Here is a 17621-nt window from a genome sequence, read left to right as displayed (position 1 = left end):
CCATGGACAGTCCACGGGGTCACAAAGAGTTGGACACGACTGAGTGACTAATACTTTCACTTTATTTCTTACAGTCAACTCCATTCCTTGACCCGGACGTTGATTTGGTCTCAGCTTCAGAACTGGACGGCTTCAGCCTCTCACTAGGCTGTAGCCCTTAGTTTTGTTTGTTGTTTTTCCTGACCTTGGTTGTCGGCAGTGATGGGCCTTAGCATCTGAACTGAAGTGCATTCATTGGAGGGTGGTGTCTGTTTATATTTATTAGCACTGCCTTGATGTATGAAGTTTCAGAACTATTTTAAACCCAAAACTAGTCTCTATCAGATGCGGTAAAAAAAAAAAAAAAAAAACTGGAGTTTTTTGGAATAATTTTGTAGATTGACAGATGCAGCTCCTATAGTTTTATTGAACATGGGAAAATCTTGGAATCTTTGTTTAAAATGAAAAACTTTAAAGGAATCTCAATTGTTACTGTAATAACACATTAGAGGAGTAGTCGTTTTTGATTAGAAATGTTTGTAGATATAGCTAACTAATGTTGATGCAACTGGCTATATTTCAGTCTTCTCGTTTATTAGGAGGTTGGGTTTCATTCATTTGTAAAATTGGAGCCAGACTGCCTTTCCTGAATTGAGGTTCAACATTGGATGTTAATCTTGACAACTTCACACATTTTTGCTTGCAGACAGGCCTTTGAATGAAGCTAACAAGCAAACATTATGTGGTTGTTAATTGTTTTCCAGATGAGAACTGGGATGATGACCAACTGCTTGGTTTTGAACCATGCAATGAAAACCTTGTCTCTGGCTGCAATCTAATCAATGGGAAATGTGAGTGTGACACCATTCGAACCTGTAACAATCCCTTCGAGTTTCCAAGGAAGGATATGTGCCTTTCAGCTTTAAAGAGGATTGAAGGTGAGTATTCATTTTCGGTCGCAAGCCTTAGCATCACGTAACTCTGAGCAGTGATGGTATTTGAGCTGGAAAAGGCAAAGACGAGCTTACAGAGATGGGTAGTAGCTTTGATCTCAAACAAAATTCTGAAAGTTGACCAGGTGCAGATGTGATGGTGTATACATGCGTGTGTGTCTGCGCACACATGTGTGTTTCTTAAAAGCCATGGGATGGTGATGCTGGGGCAGTACAGGCAAAGTAGTTTGCGCCTGCCTGTCTAGGTCACCTCTGCTTAATGGATGATATTACACGAGGCGTTTGAGATCAGCATCTGTTGTCACCATGTCCATTCTGCTTGATTTACCGTAGGGTGGTGCTCCAGGAGGAGAGTGCCGATTAGAAATGCAGTCTGGCAAGAACTTGCAGTTTAGAGGAGGTGGGAGCCTTGTGCAGTGACTGTTAGAGGCTGAAGTGGGCTTTATCATGGGGCAAAACCACGTGGGTGTGGACAGGTCATTGGGTGCTTTCCTTCTGGAATGAAGTCAGAAATCACATTAAAATAACAAGAAAATTATACTAACGTGGCCTATAACTTCTGTACATTCATGCATAAAACCTAGATGAGGGATGGAGGACTTGAAGGTATGATTCATGACTGCAGTAATCAGGAGTGACATAGCCAGAGCTGGGTGCCGTGACTCATTGCTGGAATTCACAGAGGATGAGGCCTGGGCTTCGGACTCAGCCGTGCCCCTGGGCAGCAGTGAACTCTCTCAGAGCCCCAGGTTCCACTCAGCGGGGAAAGAGGGCTGAATGAGACATTCTCGTGTTTGTTTGTTTGTTTTCTGTAATTCTTTTTGTTGGTGTTTAGTTGATTTGCAGCGTTGTGTTAGTTTCTGCTGTACAGCAAAGTGAATCAGTTATACATATGCATACAGCTGCTCCTTTAGATTCGCTTCCCACGTAGTTCATTCGAGTATTGAATAGAGTGCCCCGTGCTATACAGCGGGTTCTTCTTATCTGTTTTATATACAGTAGTGTATATATGTCAATCCCACTCTCCCAGTTTATCACCCCCTTTTCCCCTCTTGGTAACCATGAGTTTTCTGCATCTGTGACTCTTATTTCTGTTTTGTCAATAAGTTCATTTGTAACCATTTTTTTAAATTTCACATGTAAGTAATATATGATATTTGTCTTTCTCTGACTTCAATCAGTATGACAGTCTCTTGGTTTACCCACGTTACTGCAAAATATACTTTATATCTCTATGATGATGGAGAAGCTGGTAGTACAGTTTGGAATACTGAGGATTTTTCAAGTTCAAAATCAAGCTCATAAAAGCAGTAGAGCAGGACTGAAGTTTTTGAATTGTATTGTTTCGAAGACATATTAAATGGTTGTAAAGAGTAAGAAGTGTATATGAATGTGAAAGTCACTCATTCATGTCCGACTCTTTGCGACCCCATGGACTGCAGCCTGCCCGGCTCCTCTCTCCATGAAATTCTCTAGGCCAGAATACTGGAGTGGGTAGCCATTCTCTTCTCTGAGAGATCTTCCCATCCTAGGGATCGAACCCAGGTCTCCTGCATTGCAGGGGAATTCTTTACCGTCTGAGTCACCAGGGAAGCCCAAGAATACTGGAGTGAGTAGCCTATCCCTTCTCCAGTGGATCTTCCTAAACCAGGAATTGAACCGGGGTTCCTGCATTGCAGGTGGATTCTTTAGCAGCTGAGCTACCAGGGAAGCCCATTAAGAAATGTATAGTAGCCTCAAAAATAGCATTTCTGTTTGTATTTTCCAGTGCTGCTGGATCATTAAAATAATAGAGTAGAAAACAAAAGAAATAAAGTTTTAGAACCTCAGGAATCTTAGATAACATTTAGTTTAGTCCTTCAGTTTGAAAATTGAAAACTTGAGCTCTACACAGTGGATGACTGACAGGCCCGTCAAGTCTTTTTTGAACCATATCATGCTATTGACAACAGTTAACCAAGCTCGTTCGTCTTGTCTCGAGGCTCTTTGCTCACCCCTGTCCTCACCTCTATTGCCTGCTTTTCAGTATTTTTGCCAACTAGTGTATAAATCTTCAGGGACATAGATGAAACGGTCAAATATCTATTTAATTCATTTAATTATTCATGCATATTTTAAGTCACATCATATAGCAGTTTAGAGGATTACTTTTTGCTCTTCTTATATTTTACTGAACTGTTTGTCACATCTCAAGTGCATTTCCGTCACTGTCATTGTCTTTGTTGGAGCTGTTTTCTGTGTCATTTGACACCTGTTTTTGAGCACACCTTCCTCATTGCCATTTAAGTTGTTGGAGATACAGCTGATTTGGAATCCAGGTTATCACAAGTTTTGTTCCAAACAGGGTGTCTTTGCACATAGAACTAGGACAGTTGCATGTTTAATTAGTGAGGTGTGTGTTTATGATCTTTACAATGTGGCGATTCACTGCGTTGATTTTTAAAGTGTTTCTGAAAAGGCTGTTTATGAGATCTACCACTTCCAATTTTGAGATTATTCCCTCAGGAATAATTACTGTGGCTGATTAAATTTCTTTATGCTCGCGCCCCTCCCCCCCTTTTTTTTAACAGATTCTGTCTGGCCTCTGTATAAAAAATCCAAAAGTAGGATTGGCAGAGGTCATTTAAGGTTAATGTATCTTCCACAAATTGTGTGTGCATGCTCAGTTGCTCAGTCGTGTTCAACTCTTTGCGACCCCGTGGACTGTAGCCCTCCAAGTTCCTCTGTCCCTGGAATTTTCCAGGCAGGAGTACTGGAGTGGGTTGCCATTTCCTACTCCAGGGGATTTCGTGGGGCTTTTTTGTTTTTTGTTTTTGTTTTGTTTTAATTTTTATTGGAGTGTAGTTGATAATGTTGTGTTAGCTTCAGGTGTTCAACAAAGTGAATCAGTTATACATGTACATATATATATGTATATGTACACATATCTTTCTTTTGAAATCCTTTTCCCTGATAGTCCATTATAGAGCATTGAGCAGAGTTCCCTATGCTATACAGCACATTCTTATTACTTATCTATTTTATGTATGGTAAGCATATATGTCAGTCCCAGTTCCCATCCCCTGATCATCATAAATTTGTTTTCTATATCCAGATACTCTACTTCTGTTTTGTAAGTAAGCTCATTTGTACCCTTTTTTAGATTCCATATATAAGTGGTATTATATGATATTTGTCTTTCTGTGTTGAGTCTTCACTCAGTTTGACAATCTCAAAAATGAAATTATTTTGTTCTTTTTATTGCTGAGTAATATTTTGCTGTGTATGTGTACCACATATTCTTTGTCCATTCCTCTGTTGATAGACATTTAGGTTGCTGCCATGTCCTGGCTATTGGAAAGTAGTACTGCAGTGAACATTGGGATGCATATATCTTTTCAAATTATTGAATTATGGCTTTCTTCAGGTATATGGCCAGAAGTGGAAGTGCTCAGTTATATGGTAGTTCTGTTCTCAGTTTTTTAAAGAACCTCCATACTGTTCTCCATGGCTTCCCAGGTGCCTCAGTAGTAAAGAATCCACCTGCCAGTCTTTGAGGAAAACATAGGCAGAACATTCGATGACATAAATCAAAGCAAGTTCCTCTATGACCCACCTCCTAGAGTAATGGAAATAAAATCAAAAGTAAACAAGTGGGACCTGATTAAACTGAAAAGCTTTTGCACAGCAAAGGAAACTATCAGTTCAGTCGCTCAGTTGTGTCCGACTCATTGCGACCCCATGAATCTCGGCACGCCAAGCCTCCCTGTCCATCACCAACTCCTGGAGTACACTCAAACTCAGGTGCATCAAGTTGGTGATGCCATCCAGCCATCTCATCCTCTGTCATCCCCTTCTCCTCCTGCCCCCAATCCCTCCCAGCATCAGGGTCTTTTCCAGTGAGTCAGCTCTTCGCATGAGGTGGCCAAAGTATCGGAGTTTCAGTTTCAGCATCAGTCCTTACAATGAACACCCAGGACTGGTCTCCTTTAGGATGGACTGGTTGGATCTCCTTGCAGTCCAAGGGACTCTCAAGAGTCTTCTCCAACACCACAGTTCAAAAGCATCAATTCTTCGGCGCTCAGCCTTCCTCACAGTCCAACTCTCACATCCATACATGACCACAGGAAAAACGATAGCCTTGACTAGACAGACCTTTGTTGGCAAAGTAATGTCTCTGCTTTTGAATATGCTATCTAGGTTGGTCATAACTTTCCTTCCAAGGAGCAAGCGTCTTTTAATTTCATGGCTGCAGTCACCATCTGCAGTGATTTTGGAGCCCCCAGAAATAAAGTCTGACACTGTTTCCACTGTTTCCCCATCTATTTGCCATGAAGTGATGGGACCAGATGTCATGATCTTAGTTTTCTGAATGTTGAGCTTTAAGCCAACTTTTTCACTCTCCTCTTTCTTTCAAGCAAGGTGAAAAGACAACCCTCAGAATGGGAGAAAATAATAGCAAATGAAACAACTGACAAAGGATTAATTTCCAAAATATACAAGCAGCTTATATAACTCAATGCCAGAAAAACAAACAACCTAATCAAAAAGTGGTAAAAGGACCTAAACAGACATTTCTCCAAAGAAGACCTACAGATGGCTAACAAACACATGAAGAGATGATCAACATCGCTCATTATTAGAGAAATGCAAATCAAAACCACCGTGAGATATCACCTCACACTGGTCAGAGTGGCCATCATCAAAAAGTCTACAAACAATAAATGCTGGAGAGGATGTGGAAGAAAGGGACCACTCTTGCACTGTTGGTGGGGATGTAAATTGACACAGTCACTATGGAAGATGGTATGGAGATTCCTCAAAAAACTAGGAATAAAACCACCATATGACCCAGCAATCCCACTCCTAGGCATATACCCTGAGGAAACCAAGGTTGAAAAAGACACATGTATCCAATTGTTCATTGCATCACTACTTACAACAGGTAGAACATGGAAGCAACCTAGATGTCCATCAACAACTGAATGGATAAAGAAGTTGTGGTACATATACACAATGGAATATCACTCAGCCATAAAAAGGAACCCATTTGAGTCAGTTCTGATGAGGTGGATAAACCTAGAATCTATTATACAGAGTGAAGTGAGTCAGAAAGAGAAAGATAAATATCGTATTCTAATTCACATATACAGAATATTAAAAAATGAATTTATTTACAGGGCAGCAGTGGAGAAACAGACATAGAGAATAGGCTTATGGACATGGAGAGAGGGGAGGAAAGGGTGAGATGTATGGAAAGAAGAACATAGAAACTTACATTACCATGTGTAAAATAGATAGCCAACAGGAATTTGCTGTATGGCTTAGGAAACTCAAACAGGGGCTCTGTATCAACCTAGAGGGGTGGGATGGGGAGGGAGTTGGGAGGGAGGTTCAAAAAGGAGGGGGATATATGTATACCTATGGCTGATACATATTGAGATTTGATAGAAAACAGCAAAATTCTGTAAAGCAATTATCCTTCAATAAGAAAAAAAAAAAAAAAAAAAACCAAGAATCCACCTGCCAATGCAGGAGACACAGGGAAAGCAGATTTGATCCCTAGGTTGGGAAGATCTCCTGGAGAAGGAAATGGCAACCCATTCCAGTATTTGTGCCTGGGAAATCCCATAGACAGAGAAACTTGGGGGTCTACAGTCCATGGGCTCACAGGGAGTCCAACATGACTGAGCATACACACATGCAATACTGTTCTGCATAGTAGCTGTGCAAATTTACATTCCCAGCACTAATGTAGGAGGGTTCCCTTTCCTCCACACTCTCCAGCATTTATTGTGTATAGATTTTTGCCGACGGTCATTCTAACTGGTGTAGGGTGATACCTCATTGTAGTTGTGATTTGCGTTTTTCTAATAATTAGTGATGTTGTGCATCTTTTCATGTGCTTTTTGGCCCTCTACATGTCTTCTTTGCAGAAATGTCTGTTTATATCTGTGCTTTGTTTTTTTAAAATAAAGTACCCTGTAATATTTGAGGTCTTGTAAGAAGTCAGTTCTGTGGGGTTTCCTTTCTTGAGAGACAGTGTTGAAGAAAAAACTCTATATTCAAGTATATTGCAAATGAAAAAGTTAGTGATGGTATATCACTGCATATAATTAAATCATTAATAGCGTGAGGACTTGGAATGCTATAAGAACTTAGGGCCAAAAAAATGTTACCTGGAATTATATGATAAAGTATTGTGGAGGAGTTAGAGTCTGAACAGTTTAGAATTTGGATGGTGATGGATTCCAGGCAGAATGATGTGGACAGAAGAATGAAATGTCCAAGTGAGATTTGCATGACTGATGTGTAAGATATTTGGGAAATGAATGTAGGAGAGCAAGTTTTTATGTCTGTAGGTAGATAGGAACTAAAGATGAGGAGTCAGGACAGGACCAGATGATGAAATGTCCTTCACATGGTGCAGGGAACTCAGGCCCAGTGATAGGAGTTATCAAAAGTCATTGTAGGTTTATGAGCCAAGAGAAGCAGAGCGTGAAGAAATCCATGTTAGGCAGTTTGGAGTTGCAGGGGTTGTGTAATGTATTAGCAGGGAAAGATTCTGCAGTTGAGGCTTGTAGGAGAGCTCTTTACATTATTTAGATGTAATGCCACTAGAGACGGGTCTAGGGGATGGCAAGGGAAAAGCAAGGAAGAGCAGACGGATGCACGTCATTTTGATGGAAGAACATGAAGTATCTGCTTATAGGTAAGGGAGGGATGAAAATATACAAAGGTGACTCTGGTTTCCTAACCTGAAATAGTACAAGAACGATGGTACAAGTAACAGCAATGGGAAAACATCTCAAAACTTGGAACCGACAAGTGAAGTGGTTGTTTCAGAGGGATCTAAGGTCAAAAAGGGCTTTAAAAATATGGCAAGTGTCACAGCATGTTTGATGACAAGAATGATCTAGTAAAAAGGGAGAAACTAATAATGTGAATGGTGATGATTATAGAAGCAGAGGCATTGAGGAGGGAGAGGAGCAAAATTGTTCCTGTTTCTCAGAGGTTATAAAACAAGGTTGTCAGCTAACGTTGAGGTGGAAGAAGAGTGTGAAAAATTGAGGAGGGAGAAGAAATGGAAAATAGACCACTCAGAGAGAAGAGGAGTGAACTAAGTAGGGAAGTGTATTAGGGTCATCTGCTAGTGCTGACAGCATGCTTGAGGTTAGTGGCTATAAATTTGAAGGGAGAACAGCCAGCACAGTTGTGTGCTTTTCTCTGGCTCTGGCGCATGCAGCAGAGGTGGAAAGGTAGATTTAACTAGGGTAGGGGTTTTTCATAGTGGGTCCTATAGAAAGCGAAGGGCCCTGACATTGAGTTATGCAGGAGAGTACTTAGACGGTGACCAGCCAGGCCATCACTCCTGGCAAGGAGGAAGCAGCAGTGAACAGGGAATGGCCAAGAGGCAGAAGTTCTGTAAGAGGATAATGCAACACTTGCATGGAGCTGGGACAGCATCTGATTACATGTGCTTCATGCAAACAAGGTGTTTTTTTTTTTTAAGGGGAAAAGGAAGAATGGTCTGAAAGTAGTGACAAAAACCAAGAAGACCCCTTCCCCACCCTCAGGACTTAATGGCATGTGGAAGGTGAAGCCATCCCCACTTTGGAGGATTTCAAGGGGCAGAGTACAGTCAGGGAGGACGCAGGTGTTCACTAGAGCACAGAGGTGAAGGCGCATCTCGAGGGGAGAATGACAGCAAAAGGGACGTTGGCGATGACAGTCTGAGTTCTAGAAGGCCCAGTAGGTATTCAGGAGGGAGGGTTGTGCAGAGCATGGGTGATTTTTGCAGAGCCAAGTGAGATTAAGTCTCAAGATGATGCATGACGTGATAAATTTAGACTTGGCTTTTGCAGTTTCTTATGAGAAGGTGATTAGTTAATGAAAGCCTTCCTTTAAGCACCGTTCTCTGGGGCATTCTGTAGTGTGAAGGTATGTATGTATTTAGCGATAAGGAAGAAGGTCTAGTGTTCTTGCCAGAGCATCATGCTAAAAAGCATGGGTCTTCATTTCTGTGTTTTGTGAGTGAATTCTGAACATGAATTGAATTTTAAGCATAATTGCAACAACATTTTAAAAAAATGCATGAAAGTCAGTTTAGTCAGTAAAGATTTATGAAGAATAATGACGATTCAGGGTATTTTTAAAGAAAGGTTCCTGGGTATTTTATTTGTTTAAAAGGGAGGTCATTGGTCCTGGATTTTAATAAATACAACATCATAAAGTTTGTCACAAATTTAGAGGAAATACCATACTGGATAACAGCCAGTCTTGCCTTATGTACAAAATGATTTGTCAGAATCATCTGTATTTCTCTGAGGAAGGAGGGACAGGGAATGACCTGCAAGTCTTCCCACCTTGATCTTAACAAAGCTTGTAGTTTTATGCCATGCTACCTATTTTTATTGTCTTGGTGTATGCTGTACTGAGCTCCCCAAAAGTTAAACTGAAAAACCATCAGAAGAGGGGACCACATTAACAAAGACCATCAGCAGAGGGGACCACATTAACAAAGACCATCAGCAGAGGGGACCACATTAACAAAGACCATCAGCAGAGGGGACCACATTAACAAAGACCATGAGCAGAGGGGACCACATTAACAAGAGCAGTACCAGCCTCTGCAGCTGCCCCAAAGGTTTTCTGGAGGGACCTCTCTGGGCTTAGTAATGGAAGCTAAAGTTGATATGAAAGACTTCCATGATAACGGTGAATAAGTTTGACTTTTGAGCTTGCATATGACTCCAGATTGGGGTAAGTAGCTTTTATTTTCCCAAAAAAATGTACTGTAATTCAGAGTGGTTGAAATAAATTTGAGAAGTAATCAGGAATATGAAATCATGTCCAGTTCAGAGAAGGATGTCAACCACACTAGAAAACATTCGTCTATATTGTTCCATCCAGCGGATATTCACTGAGTGCCAAGTATACTAGTCATAGTTCAGTTGCTGAGGATACAGCTCCTGTGGAGCTCACATTCAGAAAGGGAGGGGTGACAGCAAACTCAGAAGTGAGAGGAAAGTATCACAAGTGTGATAAGAGCTACGAAGAGTAATCACCGGGATGATGTGGTAGAGAATTACTGGGCTGATTAAGGAAATTGTTTTAGATATGGATGTCAGTGTCAGGGGAGTTTTCTTGAAGGAAGAACATTTGACCTGAAATCCAACTGTAAGAAGGAGTTGAACTGGTGATGATCTGAGGGGAGAGAAGTCCATGTACAGGACACTGCAAGTGTGAAAGCCCGCAGTGAGCGCAAGCTTGGTGTGCTGAAAGAATGTCAGGAGAAAGCAGGAAAGGTCAGTATGGCTGGGAGGCCATGAGCGAGTGAGACAGGAGTGAGGGCCAGATCGTGCGCTGCCTTGTAGATGATGCTAAGGATTTTGTGATGAGTATGTAGGAAAGTGGCTAAAGGATTGTGAACAAGAGTGTCATGTGATTTGATACATGTTCTCAAACATGCTGGTGGTGAATTAAGACTTGTGGGGAGACTGGGAAGATGCAAGAATGGGAAAGTGTCCACAGGTAAGATAAGTTCAGATAAGAGATAATGGGGACTCAGACCCGAGAGAGCTGGAGATGGAGAAGAGGCGTGGATGGGAGGTGATTTGGTCCTAGGCTTGTTGATGGATTACATGTAGGGCTGAGAGAAAGAGAAGTCCAGGAAAACTCTTAGATTTGGAGTTTAAGCAAATTGTAGTACTTTTTACTAGGTGCAAGAGCAGATTTAAGGGGGAACTCGGGAGCTTTGTTTCAGATAAATTGAACTTGACACCCAAGTAGAGCTGTTTGTCGTTTAGATAATTTTTTATGTAATTAAGTCATTAAGTAGCACTCATACATGTATATCTTCATGGTAAGCATGTTAAGGACTACAAAGATAGACACACATCCTTGAGGAAAAATCTGCCCTTTCTACATGGAGGTCTAGCCTTGTGGGGAGCTTCTGGAGAAAAATAAAATCAACCCAGTTCACACTGCTTTATCACCAGGCAGAGTCTAGCCAGAGGGATATCTGCGTGGGGTCCATAAGATGTGTTCCTAAAGTCACATGTTTGGCACTGCTGTATCGTGTGTCACGTGGCTTACTGGAATAGTATGGGTTCTGTGAAACTCATTCCTGTTTGGAGCTACACAGTGAATATTTTGCCAAAGGAGGAAAACTCTTGGAACTTAAGAATGTCCTCCTTTGTTTTAGCTGAAAGCCCTTAGAGGTAATGTTTAAAGTTTTTTAATTTTAGGCTATGTTATTTTTTTCTCTGTAAGATGTTTTAAAGAAAAGATAGTCAAAAATTGTCTTGAGATACTTTATATCGTTGTGTTATGCAGGGTGGACAATAAGAACTGCTGTAGGGAGGGGTAAAGCCAGGAAGGCATTGTGGAGGAATTGGGGATGGAGTCCAACTCAGAGAGACATGTCAAGCAGCTCAACAGAAGGGAAAGGAGAATTTAAGAAGAGCCTTGGAGTAGCAAAGAGAATGGACAGAGGGGGCCAGATGGGAAGGATAAAGTGGCAAGTCAATGGGCTTTAGCAGCTGACTTTGGAGAATGAGGAAGAGAAAGACTCCCAGAATTGGAAGTGAGGGGTGGTGTTTAGATCCTTGGGGTGGGCACAGTGGTCAGGCTGTTTAGTGGTGACATGTACTAGGATGTGGAATACAAGGAGGGCAGCTTTATGGGAGGTAAGATGAGGTAGATACTGAGTGTGCATTGTGATGTTTGAGCTCTCTTTGGAGGTTTTTTGTGGTTTAGTCGCTTGGTTGTGTATGACTCTTCTGCTTCTCTGTCCATGGGATTTCCCAGGCAAGAATACTGGGGTGGGTTTCCATTTCCTTCTCCAGGGGATCTTCCTGACCCAGGGATCAAACTTGTATCTTCTGAATTGGCAGGCGAGTTCTTTACCACTGAGCCACCTGGGAAGCATCTATGGAGAATCAAGGGAAAAATGGGAGTTACGAGTCTGGAACTCAGAGATCTGGGCTGGAGATAAGGGTTTGTGAATCATCCTCCCAGGGGGAAGAATATGGTGCTGTCAGTGACCTTGGAGTTTATAGGTAATGGGAGGAGTATGAGCATTTTTAGGAAGATTAATATGATGGTAATATGCATAATGGAAGAAAAAGACTATCAGTGTTAACGCACCAAAAGTGAGATGAAATGACCTGTGTATTGATGGTGGTGGTGCAGGAAGCATTTGAGTGCTCTGTTTGGTGGAAGAAAGCCTCAGGACCACTGATGGCAACTGACTGAAAGTTAACCTAGAACACAGACTTTGGCACCCGTGATAGTGGAATGTATAAAACTATATATCATTTTAATTAATCAATTGGTTAATTCATTTGTTTGTATACCTTATTTGAAGAAGCCTTTGAAGTGTCTAAGTCTGAGAGAGCTGGTCCGATGCAGCTGAGGTTAGAGCCATTCAGAGTAGGAGCTCTAAGATTAAATAATGGGATAGGAAGATGAAGAGATGGCAGTGTCGTTGTAGATTCTTTGAGCCCAGAGCAATCCATCCTCAGCATTCTTTACAGGCGCCCTCTGAGGCTACTGCTTTCACTTTAGAGCAACTTTAATTCTTCATTCATTCTTGTGTATGTTAGTTGCTCAGTCGTGTCTCTTTGCAACCTCCTGGACTGTAGCCCACCCGGCTCCTCTGTCCATACAATTCTCCGGGCAAGAATACTGGAGTGGGTTGCTATTTCATTTCTCCAGGGGATCTTCCCGACCCAGGCATCAAACCTGTGTCTCTTGCATTGCAGGCAGATTCTTTACTGTCTGAGGCACCAGGGAAACCCACATTCATTCCTTTGTTTATTCAAAAGGTAAATATTAATATTTAGCACGTGCTGTGGGTCACTGCACATCAGATGCTACTAGTTTGACTTTGTCTTGCCTTTGACTGAGGGACCATTGTCTAAAGGGCCTGAAAGATGCAGGATGCATAAATTGACACACATTTTAGATCCACTATGGGATTTTGACTTTTTTTTAAAGATGTTTTATAGGTGTCTTAAATGATATTTTTAAGTATTTGTCTATCTCCAAAACTTACATTGCATGATATATATGCTTTGTTGTTGTTCAGCCACTAAGTCATGTCCAACTCTGTGTGACCCCATGGACTGCAGCATGCCAGGCTTCCCTGTCCTTCTCTATCTCCTGGAGTTTGCTCAGACTCATGTCCATTAAGTTGATGATGCTATCCAACCATCTCATCCTCTGTCACCCACTTCTCGTTTTGCCTTCAGTCTTTCCTAGCATCAAGGTCTTTCCAGAGAGTCGGCTCTTTGCCTCAGGTGGCCAAAGCATTGGAGCGTCAGCATCAGTTCTTATATGCTTAGGCAAAAATTAAAGGTTAGAAAGAATATGTGAGCTTTCATATCTGTATTTTTTCTGCTGCTTAAAGCAAAGGGAAGTTTGATTTTTCACACTGTAAGTCTATATTCTCTGAAGCTAAACTAATTTTGATACAGACAAATGGCTTCTGATTAATAGACTTTTCTTTCAGTTTTTAAAAATCCAAATAGCAGGTGTTTCAGAGCCTTAAGTTTTATTAATTATTCTGTGCCCTAAATTCACTGTTTCAATCCTGCCTAAGGAAATGTTGATATTACGTGAGCATCTTACTCCATTTTTAGTTTTCTACATTGCACTTACTTTTTTTACACAAGTAAAGTGTAAGTGCTAAATGTTATTCTTGGTTGGTATCTTTTTCTTGGTCTGTAGCTTACAGTACAACCTGTGCTGTGTGACCTAATCAGATATTCTAGCTCTTGAAGCCATCTGTAATGTTTGTCAGTAGACACACATTTCATTAGTATTTAGAAAGAATTATGATGCCATTTGCTTTTATTCACAGAACTTTTTTTTACTCAGAAGTTCTTGGGTTTTTTTGTGGGGGTAGTAAGATGCTCACCAGAAAAGCATCCCAAGAAAATGTGATCCAACAGAGCTCAGCATGTTAATTAATATCCATTCCGTTTTTGAGAAGGTGCAGTGGAGTTCCCTCCTGACCCTCTTCCCACTGGAACAGTGCTGGATGGAGACACTCATCTTCAGCAAGAAGACTGAGCCCATCCCATAATATAAAAAGAGATAACATATGCACCCAACTCTGCACCAGCCTGAGTTTCCACACGGTCCTTGAGGTCCATGGCAAGCCCTGGGTATCATGCAGAGGAAATCGCATAGGTTTCTTTTTTAAAAAGTATTTTATTTTGGTGGTTGTGCTGGGTCTCCGTTGCTGTGCATGGGCTTCCTCTAACTGTGGAGAGCGGGGGCTACTCTTTGTTGTGGTGTGTGGGCTTCTCACTGTGGTGGCGTTTCTTGTTGCAGAGCACAGGCTCTAGGCTCTAGCATGAGGCTCAGTAATTGCAGACAGGCTTCGTTGCTCCGTGGCTTGTGGAATCTTCCTGGACCGGGGATCAAACCCTTGTCTCCCGCGTTGACAGGCAGTTCTTATCCACTGTACCACCAGGGAAGTCCCAGGTAGGTTTCTTAAATTTGAGAGAGCTTGACCTGAGATTCTCTCATTTACCAGGACTGGACCAGGGCAGTGGAATCTGCGTTTCCAGTCAGCCCTCAGGAGGAGCTGTTACTGCTGGTTTTTACCACACTTTTGAGCAGCAGAGTCGTAGAGGGCTGATATGAATCTGTGTCCCTGGATTTGCAGTGCTGGTGTGAGAGAATATCTTGTCTTTAAGTAATCACTGGACTTACTTTCTAATACTTTTTGTTTTTAGAAACAGAGTCTATATATGAATTACTTTACTTCAAGTATTAATACATGGTAATAGTTTCATTATATGACTTTTTTTTAACTTTACAATATTGTATTGGTTTTGCCATATATCAACATATTATATGACTTTAAAACTTTTTTCCAACTAGTATTAATAGAGATTAAAACCCCACTGAGACATTTCATGGTGCCTGTGTAGAATCACATAGTGAGGAACAAGCAAATCCCCAAATGTGGATGCTGGGGAGATTGTTTTGTTTTTAGTAGAGATGATCCTCTATGTAATTTTACCTGTTCAATCTTTGCTAAACTTTAGAAATATGTTTAGGCCCTTATGTCTATGGATTTTCATACAGTTGTATTGATCTGCATGGTATTAAATATCATCGCAAAATCCTTCATAATACAGTATTGACCATAGTAGAAATAATCCAGTATAACTGTTAACTCACAGACTCATACATACAAGAGTCAAATTACATGTTCTCTCAAAATATAACTGCCATGCACTGTAAGATTATGATAGAGCAGCATTAAACTTATAAGATCCTTACAACTTAGCAGTATGATAATTCTCTTGGAGGGAGAATTTAAATGGGAGTGACTGTTGTACATTTTATGAGGTTGATGAAGTTCAGGGAACTTGGGGAAGCACTTGGCCTTTCAAAACTGCTGTTACATAATCCTTTATAATAAAATATATGTACTGAACTATCAAAAAAAAAAAAACCAAAAGAAAGAGCCTCTTCCACTCTGGTTCTTATTCTGAAGCCAAGCTTTCTATGTTTGAAGACTCTGCCGTCTCTCTTCCAGACCTTCAAATGTACCAATTCACAATTTTTAAGCTGGTCATTTTTTAGTTCATTAAAATTACTCATCACAGATTCTGTTTTTCTTAGACTAGGTTTATCTGAAATCAGTGTTATGTTTGTGAATATATTGCTCATCTAAATTGTTTTAAAAATATATTTTTGAGGAATTCAGTTAACATTGCTTACCAAGTTTGGAAGCACAAACCCTCCCCTTGACCAGATAAACATATTTAACTTACCTTCCGGATGGATAAGGTACCTCCTTACCATCAAGGTCTCCCTGATTTTGATTTTTGCTGAGGCTGCCCAAGTACCATTAAGGATACTTGTTTAATTAAGGCAGTAAGGCTTTTAGGCAACTACATCTGTACTGCTGTTGCCCTCTGTAAAGAAGGCAATCACAAGTTGATAATGTGATATGTCTTTCTTTTTTGGGTTCATTTATGTAAAATGATTCTGAAATCTAAATACATGTGTTTCACTTTAAATTCCAGCAGTGTCCTGGGGAAAGAAAGTGTAGACAGTTATTTATTTTCATAAGTATTTTTATTTAGGTTGACACCTAAGTCAGTATTTTATAATTTTATGTTTTAGGTACAAGCTGTTGTTCTGATGTCTTGATAACTGGCACGGGGGCGGGGGAGGGAGAAGAAAAACCAAAACAGCTACCAAGAGGTGGAAGCCAGTTTTGAATATCTGGGAAATCAAAACAGGAAACTTGGGGAACTTGGCATAAACCCAGGTGGAGAGGAGCAGTTGGCTGAATATTTATACCTGCATTTTAACTGTTGGAAGTTACACAGTGACCTTCTGGTTGTTGTGATTTCTTGTGCCCAGCAGGGGAAAAAAAAAAAAAAAGTCATGATAAAAATGTTCCATCCTTGTGCTAAGAGAGGAGTGTGTGTGTGTTTAGAGGGACATTTCATTCAACCGCATTGGGGTTACTATAAACGGTGTAAACTTTTTTTCGATCTGACGCTCAGAAGGATGCTGTGTGCAGTTGTACATAGCCAGTCGTGCTCTGTTCCGTTGATTCACATCCTCCCCCTTCCTTTGTCTTAGCTCTTTGTACTTTCAGTCCGTCTCTTCTGTCCCAAGTTGTGTTTAGCACAACCATCTGTCTGTCCTATACCTTCTCCCAGGTTGACAGGAGTCCCAGGAATTATAGGTGAACAGTTTTTATTACAACCGTATGCTTGTTTCAAGATTAAATACCATATGCTTAGTAATACTGCTAAAACAAACAAACAAACAAAACACATTCCTTGTTAAAAGACCAAAAAAGCAACCTGACACCTTCAGCCAGAGAAATGATGTTTTCTGGGGGGCCATGCTGAAAACTTTGTATTTCCACCTACCAATGATGCTTAGGAAACACTGGTCTAAGGCCGGCCTTCAGCAGGTTAATGTTTTAGCTTCTGGGTAGCGCTGAGCAGTCCCTTGCGGATTTGTGGTTTCCGAGTTGGCTGTAGGTGACCTCTGTTATTCCCAGGGTTTGGCGTGTGCTCTATCACTCTGAGCTGCTGAGTTGCTGCTTTGCCCAGCTGTGTCCATCTAACTGCTGGCCTCCACAGAGGCTCTTCCTGACATGAGCGAAGGGTCTGGAATCCTAGACCAGGAGGCCTTCGAGCTTCTACAAAGGGAGCCGGGTGGGGGCTACTCCCCAGAGCAGGGCCTCTCCCTCTGCAGGGAGTTAGAGCTGCCCCTTCTGTGTTCTCCGGCCCCAGGCCAGCTGTCTCCATCAGCTTTGCAGAGGGTGTGGACCATCAGGAGTTGTCATTCCCAAACTCACGCCATTAAAACCTCATTAATTAGTGTAATCAGTTTTCCCAAACCGTAATCTGGGGTTTTGTACAACTCGGGCAGGCTCGGTGGTTTGCATTAGTTCTGCTCATGGAAAAAAAGAATCTGTTCAAAGGGAAGTTCAAGAAACAGTTTTGAGAGCATAATCACTTTAGCAGGAATTTGCATTCCATCAAAAAGTGATTATTTCAGGTGTTCTTAGAATTTTATCAATATAGATAAGGATTTTCGGGTAGATAGTGTGCTTTTCCCATTTTCTAGCCTTGGCAATATTTACGTAGTACCTTGATTCAGAGATCCTCCAGGCAAAAAACAACAACAATAAAAAAACTTTTTCGAATAAAA

At 41.1% G+C, this 17621-nt stretch overlaps 1 protein-coding gene across 7 annotated transcripts in view; it reads left to right on the top strand.

Annotated features, from left to right (window-relative positions):
• CRIM1 (cysteine rich transmembrane BMP regulator 1) overlaps window positions 1–17621 on the top strand; it is a 209389-nt gene that overhangs the window by 40764 nt on the left and 151004 nt on the right. For 5 of the 7 annotated variants that reach the window (XM_086327464.1, XM_086327463.1, XM_086327462.1 and 2 more), the window contains exon 2: window positions 744–917. The exons of 1 other annotated variant lie outside the window; for it this stretch is intronic. In XM_086327464.1, the coding sequence (XP_086183590.1) occupies window positions 744–917 (174 nt within the window). Of the gene's footprint in view, window positions 1–743; window positions 918–17621 lie in introns of those variants that run through there. One more of the 7 variants, XM_086327466.1, reaches the window with a different exon arrangement.

The sequence above is a fragment of the Bos grunniens genome, chromosome 11 (assembly GCF_055505025.1).
Source record: "Bos grunniens cultivar Pamir isolate PY7600 chromosome 11, Bosgru_T2T1.0, whole genome shotgun sequence".
Classification (NCBI taxonomy): domain Eukaryota; kingdom Metazoa; phylum Chordata; class Mammalia; order Artiodactyla; family Bovidae; genus Bos; species Bos grunniens.
This window is presented reverse-complemented; position numbering and strand designations above follow the sequence as displayed.